Source organism: Otolemur garnettii, unplaced genomic scaffold (genome assembly GCF_000181295.1).
Source record: "Otolemur garnettii isolate 467f Iridium unplaced genomic scaffold, OtoGar3 scaffold00124, whole genome shotgun sequence".
Classification (NCBI taxonomy): domain Eukaryota; kingdom Metazoa; phylum Chordata; class Mammalia; order Primates; family Galagidae; genus Otolemur; species Otolemur garnettii.
In genome coordinates, this window is record NW_003852519.1 from 1,715,240 (window position 1) to 1,730,098 (window position 14,859).

Genomic DNA, 14,859 nt, shown 5'->3' on the forward strand with positions numbered 1-14,859 from the left:
ATTCTAATCCAATCTGTCTGTTTCATAGCCCACGCGCATTTCTCAACCCGCCTCCTTAAATATCTCATTCCATTTTCGCTGCAAGCATATGCGGTAGATATTATCTCCCCTATTTGGCTGATGATGCAAGTGAGATTCGCTGGCGAAACGACTTGCTGGGGTACAGCAGGAGAAGAGACTGAGGGGACTGGCGGGAGAGGTGGATGCTTCCGCCGGACGCCCACTGCCGGCTGCCCGCCCGGGCGGGTCCCACCTTCCCGGGTCCCAGCCCCCACCCACCCCGCGCAGCGCCCGCGCCGAACTACGCTTCCCGGCAGGACGCGGGCGCGCGCACGCGCACCGGGGCCTCCACCATGGCGACCGTGCTGTCCAGGGCGCTCAAGCTCCCGGGTAAGGAGTTGCAGCCTCGCGACCACCCTGTCCCGGCTGGGCTTGGGGAGACCGGGAGGTCAGGCTTTGGGGGCGAAGCTGGTCGGGGCCGGCGGAGGTCTGGCCCCAACCCAGGCAGAGCTCCGGGAAGCCGGAGACGAGGCGGGTGCAGCCCCGGCGGGTTGGGGTCCTGGTCTCACCAGGTGGCGGGATGGGCGCCCGGCGGGGCGGGGTCGCGAGCAGAGGCTGGGAGCCTTGAGGGGAGAGACTGCTGGAGGCGCGCAGGGCAGGTGTCGCGGAGCCAGCGGGCGCTGCCACGGCGGTGAATGTCAGAGCGCAAGTCGCCTCCGTCCCTAGGCGAGGACTGGTGAGGGGAGCATCCTTCCCCGAGTGCCGCGGACAAGGTACCGCGGAGACTTTGTCCGGGCTGGACCTGGGCTGGGGCAGGGAGCGGCAGGGCGGCGAGTGACCCTCTGTGGAGCGGCCCATGGACTTAACGACAGCAGCTCACGCAGCTGGGAGGCAGGTGGAAACAGATATTTCCCTTGCTAGTTTACAGAAGAGGAAAATATGAATTATTTGACTATGTAATTGAATTGTCCAAGGTTGCACGAATAGTATTGAAGAGGCCTGACTCTGATAGTGTTAGATCCTGAGCTTTTGGTTCCACCTGGTCCGTCTGTTTGGTTGTCGAGGCTAAGCATGATAAATTATTTGGCGCCTGTAAGTTGCAAGTAATATATAGAATATTCTTTAAGGACGCTCTGGTGGTGATGACAACTTCCAGAGCTGATTCAGTACTTTGGGCAGTTCTCCAGATTTTATTTTTCCCACCTCTTAAACCTTCAGAATGAGACTGTTGGGACTGTATGTGTACCGTTAGAAATTTGCTGTTTTAGTAGAACTACTATCTATTCTGACCAAGTAAATTTTAAGTACTAAGGCCTTAGAAAAATTTATGGCTTTACCAAAATAAAGTTTAAGCATTAAGCTATAAACATTTGTTTGCCTATAACTTGTAATACAGGGAAAAGTTGCTTTCACTGGCATCATTGGAAGTGGGTAATTGGGTGGATAGCTAGCATGGGCTGCAGGGGGAGTGCAGCAGGGTCCTGGTTCTCAACAAACTTCTAGTCTACTACACTGAAACAGACCTTGTGCCTTGGATGACACTGGGTTGAGTGTGAATTTGCATTCCTTTCCCCAGACTTCATGATCTTAGTGTGTGTGTGTATGTGTTTTAAGTATGGGCCACATTGGAAGGAACACTGATAATATCTATCTTGGAATATGTATTTAACATTGGTATTAAATGGCAGAGGTGACCCTTTACTTGCAGAATTAATTAATTTTTTTGAGACAAAGTCTCACTATGTTGCCCTCGGTAGAGTGCTATGGTATCACAACTCACAGGAACCTCAAACTCTTGGGCTTAAGCAATTCTCTTGCCTCAGCCTCCTTAGTAGCTGGGACCATAGATGCAGTGCCCGGCTATTTTTTGGTTGTAGTTGTCATTTTTGTTTGGCAGGCCTGGTCTGGGTTTGAACTTGCCAGCTCCAGTGTATGTGGCTGGCTCCCTATCCTCTGAGCTACAGGCCCCCAGCCAGATTAATTTATTTTGAAGAGAGCAGCCTTGTATCCTTTGTATAAAATGATCGTCTCCCAAAGGGGTAATGAAATAGACATATTTAACTTTATTCTTTTTCTTTTTTCTTCTTTTAGAGTCCTTGTTTTATTTCAGCATAGGTCATTGTTATTGTTTGAGGTTGAGAATGCAAGAAAATCTTGCTTTAGAAACTCTTGATGGCTCAGCGCCTGTGGCTCAAGGGGCTAAAGCGCCAGCCACATACACCTAAAGTGATGGGTTCGAATCCAGCCCAGGCCTGCCAAACAACAATGATGGCTGCATCCAAAAAAATAGCCAGGCACTGTGGCGGGCACCTGTGATCCCAGCTACTTGGGAGGTGGAGGCAGGACACTCACTTGAGCCCAGGAGTTGGAGGTTGCTGTGAGTTGTGATGACACGGCACTCTACCCAGGGGGACAGCTTGAGGCTCTGTCTCAAAAAAAAAAAAAAAAAAGAAACTCTTGATCTCTTTTGTGTTCCCCTATCCTGGAGGATTCTGGTATAGTATAATAATTTGGCCTGCTGATAGGATAGGTAAAGGATTCCTGCGCCCCAGTCCTTGGACCTGTTTGGTCCTAAGCACTCAGGTATGCTTGAAACTTTTTACCCCCAGATATAGCAGGTCTATGTTCTTTTGCATGTTGTGGGTTGTTTTCTACTTTTTTTCTTGTCTCCCTCTTGCCATTTCACCCCTAAATGTAATTTTTAGCTTTTGTATTAAGTTGCTCTCATATAGCTCTTTTTGGATCCTCTGTAATTGGGGCTGTGAGACTGTTATGCTGTTTGGGCTACTGTGTCATGTTCCCTAAGATAATAATAGCCTCACTACTTTCATATGTGAGGAATAGTGTGGTGGCTAAGAGGATGAGTCAGGCTCAAGTTCAAATCCAGTCTTCACCTGATTAATTTCTCATCTGTAACAATAGTATTATTGTGGAACATTTCACTATATGACACACATTCTATTACCTATTTACCAGTTAGGGTTATTTTGAAAAGTAAAAGAGATTGGTAGGGTAAAGAGTTTTATTAATCTCTGACATGCTAATTATACCAATAAGTGTTAGCTATTTCTATCATTAACACATGATGATTTATGAATGTGATACCTGAAGGAAGCCCTGATAGTGTAGTGAGGGGATGACAGATCTCAACAAGCTTGTGATGAAAGAGTAGTTGCTGGGAATGTATTTTTTGGTCTCAAATCCTTTCACTAAGCTCAGGATGGAAAGATGTTTGGCTCATGGGCATAAAATGAGGCGAATTAGAAGCAGAAGGACAATGTGACATTCATAAAGCCTGTGGGATTACTTAGCTGGTAATTATATATATTTTAGGCCATTTTAAAGTTTGAAAGTCAAACACTGAAGCAATATCAGAGCACAATGGTTTGTTATGGTTTGTTTTTATGGTGTGTAACTTAGAGTAATTATATGCCCCTGGATAAACTAATCCATGATATGAATTGTTTACCTTAAGTTGTGGTAAAGTATATAGTGTATGCTGTAGTACAGTTTATGTTTAGTGTATTTTCCTGAGAACATTTAGGGATGGTATAATTGTATCACTTTCCTATCTGTGTTTTTCTCCATACCGTGTTGGAAATGACATTTAATCAGCAGCTTTAGTTTTCCTAAGAGTTAAAGTAATAGCTGTGGAAAGCTCATTTATTTTGATGTGTTATGAAAGGAGTGCATTCTCCCTTATTCTTTGAAAACTTTTCATTAATTAAAAATTGGGGTGGTGTCCGAAAGCAGCAGAGAAGAGAGTGAGTGCTGAGTGTCCCAAGCTTGGAAGCCTGGATTTGACGTCTAGCTTCACAGCCTCTCTATGACGTAAGGCAAGTTGGTGGACTTCTTTATACTTCACTCTCGTCTTCTTGTCTTTCTGTGAATAAATAGAAAAAAACATTGTTTAAGATTTCTCTAACCAAAACTTGCAGTCTGTAATAATTAAACTGAGCTTTGTTTTTGCACTATTTGAAGAATATATTAGTATATTTATCTATTCTCAAATGTTAGTCAAGAACTGGCTGTAACTTTGAATGATTTTAAAGAGGCACAGGTGAAAGTGTTCTTGAAGCCCTCTGATTGGAGACGCTTGGAGAAGAAACTGCAGACAGGGTGATTGATTTGAAGGGAGGTCGAGACTCGCTCTGGTCGGCGACCCAGCTTAACTTTACTGATTATCTTAAATACTTTCAAACATTCAGTAAGAATTTAACACAGATACAAAGAAGTGAAGTAACATTAGGATGTTACCATTAAGATTACAATTCAGTATGAAGGCTGAGGAACACATATACAATTGATTTTGTTTAGAGTAAAAATATAAAGCAGACTGACAGTCTGTTCTTGCCAGCCCAAACCGAAACTAGAGATTATAATGTTAATGAAGGGAGAAGACAGAGAACAGAACCCAACGCTCAAAGACAGGCATATTAGCCCCCAGCTACACCCTGGCTGATTCTCCACAATTTCTAAGAGAGTCTTTCTGCATATTTCTGCATATCTATAGGCAGGTACAGAAGCTTGATCTTCAAAGAAATCTTTCTCAGAATCAAGTCTCCTGGGGGAGCACATTGAAGCGAACTGCTATGTCTGAGCAAGGGGTGCTTATCTCTTACACACAGGATGGTGATAGCTCTGAATTTTTGCATGCTTTTGCCTTTATACTTCTAAAGTGGTTCTCAACCTTCCTAATGCTGCAATGTATTTTCATTGTTAAAAAGGGGTCGTGACCCACAGGTTGAGAACCGCTGTAGTATCGTGGCATACCACTTGTTCTTTCTCTGAGGACTTTTTAGATGTTTCTCCAGTGTCTTTTAGTGCTGTGTGTTACTCTGGAGAAGTCAGCTTAATTTCTATTCCATCTTTAGTAACTTGATTCTTTTTCCCTTGGCCTGGTTGCTCATAGAATTCTTTCTTTGTCTTTGAACTCCAGTGCCTATACTAGGATGTGTTTTGGTATTGATTTTTCCCTATCAGTTTTTCTCGGGACTGAGTGTACCCATGATTCTGCAGTGATAAGTCTTGCTTTGTCATAGGAACTTTTGCTTTGGAATCTCTTTTAAATTTTTTTTTGGTTCCATTTTCTCTTCTCGTTGATTATGTTGGCTCTGCTTTGTTCTTGATGTCTATCACTTTGTTTCTGGTCTTTTAAAAAGCTTTCTGTGAATGGCTGACACCTGTAGCTCAGCATCTAGGGTGCCAGCCACATACATGGGAGCTGGTGGGTTTGAATACAACCTGGGCCTGCCAGACAACAATGGCAACTACAACCAAAAGATAGCTGGGCCTTGTGGTAGGTACCTGTAGTCCCAGCTACTTGGGAGGCTGAGGCAAGAGAATCGCTTAAGACCAAGAGTTTGAGGTTGCTGTGAGCTGTGATGCCATGGCATGCACCAGGGGGACATAGTGAGACTCGTTTTCAAAAAAAAAAAAAAAAGCCTTCCATGAAGGCACATAGGTAAGCGGTACAAAGTTCAGAGCCAGATTGGGTTTGAATCTTTTCATATGACTTACTCACTGTTTAACTATGAGCCAGTTGCTTAAACTTCCAAGCCTCAGCTTCCTTGTTTAAAAAATGAAGATAATGTAGCCGGGCATTGTGGTGGGTTCCTGGAAGGGTGAGGCAAGAGAATCACTTGAGCCCAAGACTGAGGTTGCTGTGAGCTATGACACTACAGCACTCTACTGAGGGTGACAAAGTGAGACTCTGTCCCTCCCCCTCCCCCCCCATGAAGATAATAATGTATCTATTTCAAAGAATTAAAACAGCCTGGAAGAGCGTATAGTTTAGTGCTCAGAACTGCTAGTCTTGTTATTTCCATTTCATTTTGCTTAATCTTCATTAGTCTATCCTAACACTAGTCTCTGTGTTTTCAGCAGTGTTATGCTTTTTGCTGATTTCAGTAGGATTTCTTTTCTAAAGTTGTTGTATTATTACTCTCTTCTTGAGCCCTTATTTCAGTCTCTTGGACTCTATGGGGAAGTGTCTGTTCATTGTTGCTTCCATCTCATGGAAAAATTTATCCAGCATTTGTTCTTTAGCTGGTTTTGTTTGTTATATTTCATTGTAACTTCTCTTTTGAATGTTAGTAGAAGTTTGTAGTATCTCATGGAATGGGTAGTAATGATGTTTCCCTTCTGATCGTTACTCATATTGACGTGGGGCATTCCTTTTCCACTGGCTGTTACCAGGGGAGTGAGCTAGGGCAGTTGGAAGCTAGGTTTTAATCTAGGCCTGTTAAATCAGATTGCTTTCCCACTAGTTCTGCTCCTTCACGAATATCTCTTTCCTGGCTAGGAGGAAGCTGCTAATTTGTCACCGGGCCAATTATTTCTCTGTTTGTTGCTCCAGTTATCAATCTGAACTCCAGATTCTTTTTTGCTGCCTGCTTTGGGATAGCGGTTCTGAGCTGTTTTAAATGCAGAGTTTGCCTTCCCTTGGATAATGTCCTCAGTTCTAGGGTTCCTTTTAGAGTTCTCTTCCCATCTATCATTGTTTAATCATTTTTTGGTATTAAAATTGTCCTTTTAGAATTACTATTTGGCTTCTGTCTCCTGAGTGGGCCCAGCATATCCCCCCCCCCCCAAAAAAATAAGCTTCTTCAGAACTGATTGTACCTTCATTTGCTTTTCTGATCTGCCAGACTGACGTCTTGCTGTTATAAAGATAGCTTGCACTTTTTCTCATCTGCTCTCACCTCCCCTTTGATACTGCGTGGGGCGTGTTGGTGCTCCTCTGACCCCAGACTTTGTCTGCCCATGCAAGCAGTTATGTATTTGGCTACGTGGAACAGGGCGGTAATACAACTTGTTACAAGTGGACTCTGTAGTCAGATGCCCAGGTTTGAATCCTGGCTTTTGTTCCTGCTAGTTCCGTGATCTTAGACAAGTTCTATATTTTTGTTTTCTTGTTGATAAAATGGGAGATAATATGGCCATTGTGAAGATTAAATGAATTAAAACATGTAAAATGTTTGGCCCAGTGCCTGGACTAGTCAGCACCCAGTGAATTTCCAGGTGTCATCCTCCTCCTTACTGCTGTTGTCATCATGATTAATTCTGTGAACTCTGGTCCTTGCTGAAGATCTGCAAGATGCACGTCCCTACTCTTACTGAGCTGCTTAAACTGGATCAGAATTTCCCTGCATTTGGCAATAATTGTTCAAAAATTATGGTTTGGGAATGTGGCTGTTTCCCATTTTGTTTTCTATTTTCGTTTCCTTTAATTGTTTTTCCTGGTTCTAGGACAGAGAGTTTGACAGAATGCCTATCTTTGCAATCACTAATTACCCACGTGTAATCTTGTTAAAAGGATCAATTCAACAGCAGCTTTTTTTTTTTTCAAAGAATGCTTTCAAATTGTTTTTATAGATTTCTTAAGGATTTTATAAGTTTCTGTAAAATATGCAGCCAGGTTGTTTTCTTTCTGGCCTGTGATGGTATATGATATGACAAAAATAAATTTTTTCTGTAAACTGTTTTATTGGGCAGTGTTTTATTAATGACATCACTTTGGCAAGGATGCTGTTTTGTAACAGGGGTAAAGGTCTGAAAAAGGGCATACCGTATTTCCCCCAAAATAAGACACTGTCTTATATTTATTTTTTCTCAAGAAGACACACTAGGGCTTATTTTCAGGGGATGTCTTATTTTTATTAAGCATAATACAACAATCTACATTTATTCAAATACAGTTAAGTCATCTTCTTCTGGAACCTGACAGTGGGAGCTGACCTTGTTGGTGGGGCTGGCGCGAGTGATGCGTGAACTCCTTTCCCCTAGCTGTTTACTTGTGTGCAATAGGATGCCTGCGATGGTTACCACATGCACACCTACACATGTGTGAGGGGCTTGGAGAAAGGAGCTGTGGCAGATAAAAGGTATTCCAGTCTTCCTTACCACTCTGCGCCAAAATACTAGGTCTTATTATGGGGTTGGGCTTATATCTAACAAATGCATAGAAATCCTGTAGGGCTTATTTTTTGGATAAGTCTTATTTTTGGGGAAACATGGTATATGGCAGTTTTAGGCTGAAAATTTTGCAAGGTGAAAACTGACTAACAAGACTGAATTAAGTAGATGTTCATGCTAAATTTTTTTTACTTGGTGCTAAACATTCAATTGTACTATTATAGGATGGGTCAAATATGAGTATATGTTTAAAATGCTTGGGAGTTTTAGTTGAATAAGTACATGATGTGATGTGAGTGCCAAGAAAGCTATCCAGGTCTTAGGTTACAGAACTTGAATTTTGCTGTGTGGACTTAGTAGGACATGGTTTTGCTCTTCTCTTCTCTGGTCAGACTGCTCCGTGGATTATATCCAGTTCCTGGAACCATCCTTTAAAAAGCACTGACATATCGAATTATGTCTGGAGGAGAGTGACCGGGATGTTGAGGAAACCTGAAACAGTGCTTCTTAAAGTAACTCGTTGAAAGATGTAGAGATGTTTCAGCTGGAGATGAGGATGCTGGGGGCCTGGGGGCAGTTGGGAGAGAGAATGCCGACAATGGTAATAATAGAAGCTAGAATTTATTGAGTGTATGTCAGGCACTAAGAACCATATAATATTTAATCCTCATAACAACCATATGAGGTAATCACAATAATTATTCCATTTCATATAGAGGGAAATTGAGGGTCAGAGGTCTCAGTTAATAGGAGATAGAGCTAAGATTTGACTTGATGTTTATCTCATTGTGAAGCCCTGGCCTCTGAAATACCTTATTATATGTCTTATAATAAATAAATACCTTATTATATGTCTCTTATAATAAAGAGACATATAATAATAATCTTATAATCTTATAATAAATAAATACCTTATTATATGTCTCTTATGACTGATGACCTTGAGCGGACTTGTGTGTGGAAGAAGAGTCCCAGGAATTAAAGATAGGATAGATAATTGGCAGCTACCCAGAAATAGAGTCCTGAATCAGTGTAAAGAATAGTTTTCTAGATTGGAGGTCAGGGATTTCCTAAGAATGGTTATGTTCTTTTGTGTGCTAAGGGACTAGTTGGTGGGTGTTTATAAATTTGGAATAGAGGTGGGGGTGGATTATGTAGTCTTTAAAGTTTCTTCTAGTTCTGGGATTTGGAGAGCCTGTGTTAAGTTTTCTTCTTTGTCGGGTATATTCTTTTCTTTAGAAAAAATTAAAATTGTGGTAAAATATACATACCATGTATTTACCATCTTAATCTGCTGCCCCAGCTAGAGTGCATGATCTTAGCTCATTGCAACCTAAAGTCCTTGGCTCAAGTGATCCTTCTGCCTCAGCCTCACAAGTAGCTGGGACTAGAGGTGTGTGCTACCATAGCCAGCTAATTTTTCTATTTTTGTAGAGGTGAGGTCTCACTGTTGCTCAAGCTGATCTTGAACTCCTGACCTTGAGTGATCCTCCCACCTTAGCCTCAAAGAGTCTTAGGATTACAGGCATGAACCATCATGCCTGGGTCATCTTAATCATTTTTAAGTGTACTACTGAGTATTAAGTATATTCACATTGTGTAACAAATCTCCAGAACAATTTTTATCGTATAAAACTGAAGCTCTGCACTTATTAAGTAGCAATTCCTCCTTTCTCTACCTTCAAACTGGGGCAGCCACCATTCTATTTTCGGTTTCTGTGAATTTGTAGATAAGACACAGTATTTGTCTTTCTGTGACTGGCTTATTTCACTAAACATAATGTCCTCAAGGTTCATCCATGTTGTAGCATCTGTCAGAATTTCCTTCCTTTTTAGGGCTGAATAAAATATTCTATGGTATGAGTATACCACGTTTTGTGTATATGATCGGGTATATTTTAGCCAAAAAACCCCCAAAGCAAACCATGTTAAAAAATATTAGAGTTAATATTATTGTAACAACCCAGGACTCTGTTTGCAAACTGTTATATATAAAATTATTTTGGATGGTTAGGGAATGGTCTGCTCTCACTAGTAAAATAATTTGGTTCATAGAGTAGAAATAGAAGCTGTAGATTAGCCTGACCTGTAGTGACTCTATGGTACATTCTGGAAGTACTATTTTGAAGTAAGTTTCTAATAAGGGAACTTACATTTTTTTTTTGACAATTTGTGCCTTTATAAATGTAACCTAGTATTTATTAAACACAGTAAGCAACTTTGAAAATGAAAGTAGATAGAAACTTCTAGTTATTAGAATGCCAAGATTACTCAATACCTTCTGTGTTTTTTTTTTTTGGAAAGTACTTAATATTCAAAAGTAACGTAACACTCACTATTTATTTATATTTTTACATTTCATCCAGTAATTTTTTTCTCTATTATTATTATTATTTTATTGTTTGGGGAGGGTACAAAGAATTAGGTTACACTGATTGCATTTTGTTAGGTAAATTCCCTTTTATAATTGTGTCCCACCTCCAAAAGGTGTACCATATAGTATGATGCCCTCCCCCTGTCCCCCCTTCCCACTTGCTCATTGCCCTACCCTCCACCATGTATTAGGTCATCTATTGCCTTCGTATTAGAATTGAGTACATTGGATTCTTGCTTCTCCATTCTTGTGATGCTTTATTAAGAAGAATGTGTTCCAACTCAATCCAGGTTAATACGAAGGATGTAAAGTCTCCATCTTTGTAATTTCTGAATAGTATTCCATGGTATACATATGCCACAGCTTGTTAATCCATTCCTGGATTGGTGAGCATTTAGGTTGTTTCCACATTTTGGTGATTGTAAATTGAGCTGTGATAAACAGTCTAGTGCAGATGTCCTTATGATAAAATAATTTTTTTTTCTTATGGTAGATGCCCAGTAATGGGATTGCAGGATCAAATGGGAGGTCTAATTAAAGTTCTTTGAGGATTCTCCATACTTCCTTCCTTGCAGTCCCACCAGCAGTGTAAAAGTGTGGGACTTTGGCCCCTTCTCTCTACATCCATGCTAGTATCTGCAGCTTTGAGACTTTGTGATGTGAGCCATTCTAACTGGGGTTAGGTGATATCTCAGGGTGGTTTTGATTTGCATTTCTCTGATAATTTGGGATGATGAGCATTTTTTTGTGTTTGTTAGCCATTCATCTGTCTTCTTTAGACAAGGTTCTATTCGTGTCTCTTGCCCAGTGATATATGGGATTGTTGTGTCTTTTTTTGTTGAATAATTTTAGTTCTCTATAGATCCTAGTTATCAAGCTTTTGTCTGATTCAAAACATGCAAATATCTTTTTACATTCTGAAGATTGTCTATTTGCTTTGGTTATCTCTTTAGCTTAGAAGATGTTCAGTTTAATGAAGTCCCATTTGTTTATTTTTTTTTGTTATTGCATTTGCCACAGAAGTCTTCTTCATAAAATCTTTTCCTAGGCTGATATCTTCAAGTGTTTTCCCCACACTTTCCTCAAGGATTTTTATGGTTTCATCCCTTAGGTTTAAATCCTTTATCCATCTTGAATCAATTTTTGTGAGTGGAGAAAGGTGCGGGTCCAGTTTCAGTCTTTTACATGTGGTTATCCAGTTTTCCCAGCACCATTTATTGAATAGGGATTCTTTTCCCCAGTGTATGTTCTTGTTTGGTTTATCAAAGATCAGGTGACTGTAACATGTTAGTTTCATCTCATAGTTTTCTACTCAGTTCCAAATGTCTATGTCTCTATTTTTGTGCAGTACCATGCTGTTTTGATCACTTTGGCCTTGTAGTATCAGTCTAAAGTCTGATAGGCTGATGCCTCCGGCTTTGTTTTTATTACTAAGAATTGTCTTAGCTATATGTTTTTCTTTCTGATTTCATACAAAATGAAGAATTTTTTTTTCCAAATCTTGAAAGTGTGATGTTGATATTTTAATGAGGATTGCATTGAATCTGTAGATTGCTTTGGGAAGTATAGACATTTTAACAGTGTTGATTTTTCCCAGCCATGAGTGCTCATGATGGTGTGTTCTTTGGAGCCTCTGATCGGAGACGCAGGGAGAAGGAACTGCAGACGGAATGATAAAGGGAGGCCGAGACTCGCTCTGGTCGGCGGCCCGGCTAAACTTTACTGATTATCTTATATACTTTCAAACAGTCAGTAAGAATTTAACACATATACAAAGAAGTGAAGTAACATTAGGAAGCTACCATTTAAGATTACAAATCAGTGTGAAGGTTGAGGAAACTATGTACAATTGATTTTGTTTAGAGTAAAAACATAAGAGAGACTGGCTGTCTGTCCTTGCTAGCCCAAATCGAAACTAGAGATTATGATGTTAATGAAGGAGGAAGACAGAGAACAGGACCCAATGCTCGAAGACCGGTATGTTCACCCCCAGCTGCGACCCTGGCTGATTCTCAACAATTTCTTTTAGAGAGACCTTTCTGCATATTTCTGCATATCTATAGGCAGGTACAGAAGCTTGATCTTCAAAGAAATGTTTCTCAGAATCAATCTCCTGGGGGAGCACATTGACACAAACTGCCATGTCTGAGCAAGGGGTGCTTATCTCCTATATGCTCACGTTTTAAATCAAACTTTTATTGATTTTTCTCTGTACCAAATACTAATCTTTAAAGATTTTACTTCCCATATCTGGTCTCCATATAGCGTTTCATTGCTTCATTTCCTGAATTGAGCAAACCAAGACTTAATGTATGAAATGCTACTACCAAGGTATCACCGAGACTGTAATGACCTACAGGCACAGATTAGCATTGAGAATTCTTCTTTTTCCCTTTTTAATTATCTGGATTATGTTTTCTTTTTACATTTCTTCTGAACAAAAGATTTAATAATGTAGTTTACGTTAGTAACAGCCTACCCAATAATTTAAAAAAAAAAAAGAAAAACTTTTTCTTGGTTTTCTTGGCATAAAATCATTCACTCACTGGCAGGAAGGAGGTATACGTAGGCCCTGCTGTAATTTCTACCTTTCAGCCTCCCCAAATCAATGTTACAATCTAAGTAAAAATAGGGTGCTTGCTGTGCAAAGTAGCTTCAAGACAAGTCCTCCCCTTCTACATTCTTGCTAGATTGCCACCCTTCCCAGAATACTTGCTCAGAACAGCAGTTTTAGAGGTAAACACTGTTTACAGAAAGATGTACTGAAAGGGCATTCAAATCCCAGGACGGTTCTCAGAAGTGAGATTGTGTGTAGTACATCACCAGATGATGGTTCGTGTCCAGATCTCTAAGTTGTTTCCATAGAAACAATTGGGAAGCCATAAATTTTGGGCTGTAAGAAGCAGGGTACAGTGAATTATTCTCAAAGTTTACCAGGAAAGATTAGGACATCACCCATCTGAGAAACTCTGAGGCAGTGTTCATGCTAGGCATGTGAAAAGTTGATAAGCAGCCATGCTCTTTTTCATTAGTGAGATTCAAACAAGAGAGCTTTTTTTTTTTTTAAACTAAAAAAAGGTATTTGCTATTTTTAATTTCTCCTTTTCCATTTTCTTGAACTCAAGAGGGCAGTAATCCTGGAGCACTGTGCTTTTCTTCCCCGCCCCCCTTTGCTGGCCATCTGTTTCACATATCGCCATCAAGGTCCAAACTTGATGTAAAGTAGATTTTTTCAGTTTTGTATTCTCTGTGTTCTCCTAGGTGTTTACAGTGGCCACGTATTTGCGGAGGATTTCTCTTTCCTAGTTCTCCTTGACTGTGTTATCTTCCTGTCTTTTCAGGGAAGAAGAGCCCAGACCTAGGGGAGTATGACCCCCTCACCCAGGCGGACAGCGATGAGAGCGAAGATGATCTTGTGCTCAACCTGCAGCAGAAGAATGGAGGGCTCAAAAATGGGAAGAGCCCTCTGGAGGAAGCACCGGAGCCTGACTCAGATGCCGAGGCTGCAGGGGCTGCAAAGCCACACCTCACAGAAGTCACCCCCGAGGGCTTCCCCTCAGAGCCCCTGGGAGGCCTGGAGCAGAAGGCAGCCTCTTCCCTGGTGTCCTACGTGCGCACATCTGTCTTCCTGTTGACCCTGGGCATCTCCATGATCCTGGTGCTCCTGTGTGCTTTCCTCATCCCTTGCCCTCCCAGAGATCTGCACAGCACCTGGAGCCGCCAGCTGGGCTCCCAGGGAGGTGAGTGGCAGGTTTACAGCCCTGATTTCTGTAAAACTTCACAGTGTATTAGGGTGACATTTTCCTTCAAAGGAACTACTGTGTGTCATGCAGCACCCCCCTCCCCCATGTGTGGAAGTGGTCCGGAGGTTACGATTTGAGGTTACGATATTTTTTTGGAGTTTTTGGCCGGGGCTGGGTTTGAACCCACCACCTACAGCATGTGGGGCCAGTGCTCTACTCCTTTGAGCCACAGGCACCACCCTGATTTGAGGTAAAACAAAAAGGAGTGAGAACCCTCCAGAAACTTGGGAATCACTGCCTGTTGTATCTGTGCATTGGTCTTCAATAGACCCACAGAGGACAGGGCATTGGGCTGCTGGGTTCCTGCCGTGGAGCCAGCTCTTATCAGGGAGAAGAGAGCAAAGCTGCCGAAAGGGCTGTTTCCTGAGAATAGCAAGGCTCTAGGCCTGGCAGCACCAGGCACTGGGCTCTTGTAGGGACCCTGAGGCATTTGTTGGTAATAGAGGCCTGACCTAATTTACATTTTAAAATAATTTTGTTTCATGTAAAATATAGTTGCCGTCTTGTTCCTAATGGACAGAGTGGTGGTGCTGCCTGAGTAATTCCAGCTATTCTGTTGCCTTTGGAACAGATTTCTTCAGAACCACTTGCTCTGAAATGGAAGTGATAGCTCACCTGTGCTGAGTAGCCCTGTCTCTTGTAAACTCATCAGGCTGTCCTCGGACGCCTGGTATCATTGTGACCTAGAAATGTTTAAACGCACCACTTTTCCAATCCCAGTTATGCTGTCATCTATAGTTTCTCTTAAGGCAAATTTAATTTACA

The 14,859-nt window shown here is 41.4% G+C and overlaps 1 protein-coding gene across 1 annotated transcript in view; it reads left to right on the forward strand.

Annotated features, from left to right (window-relative positions):
- The first annotated feature begins 321 nt into the window (after positions 1-321).
- The window catches only part of FAM234B (family with sequence similarity 234 member B), a 39,432-nt gene continuing 24,894 nt past the window's right edge, over positions 322-14,859 (forward strand). The window contains exons 1-2 of the mRNA XM_023517902.1: positions 322-390; positions 13,633-14,031. Of these exons, the coding sequence (XP_023373670.1) occupies positions 354-390; positions 13,633-14,031 (436 nt within the window). The 5' untranslated portion in view covers positions 322-353. The remainder of the gene's footprint in view (positions 391-13,632; positions 14,032-14,859) is intronic.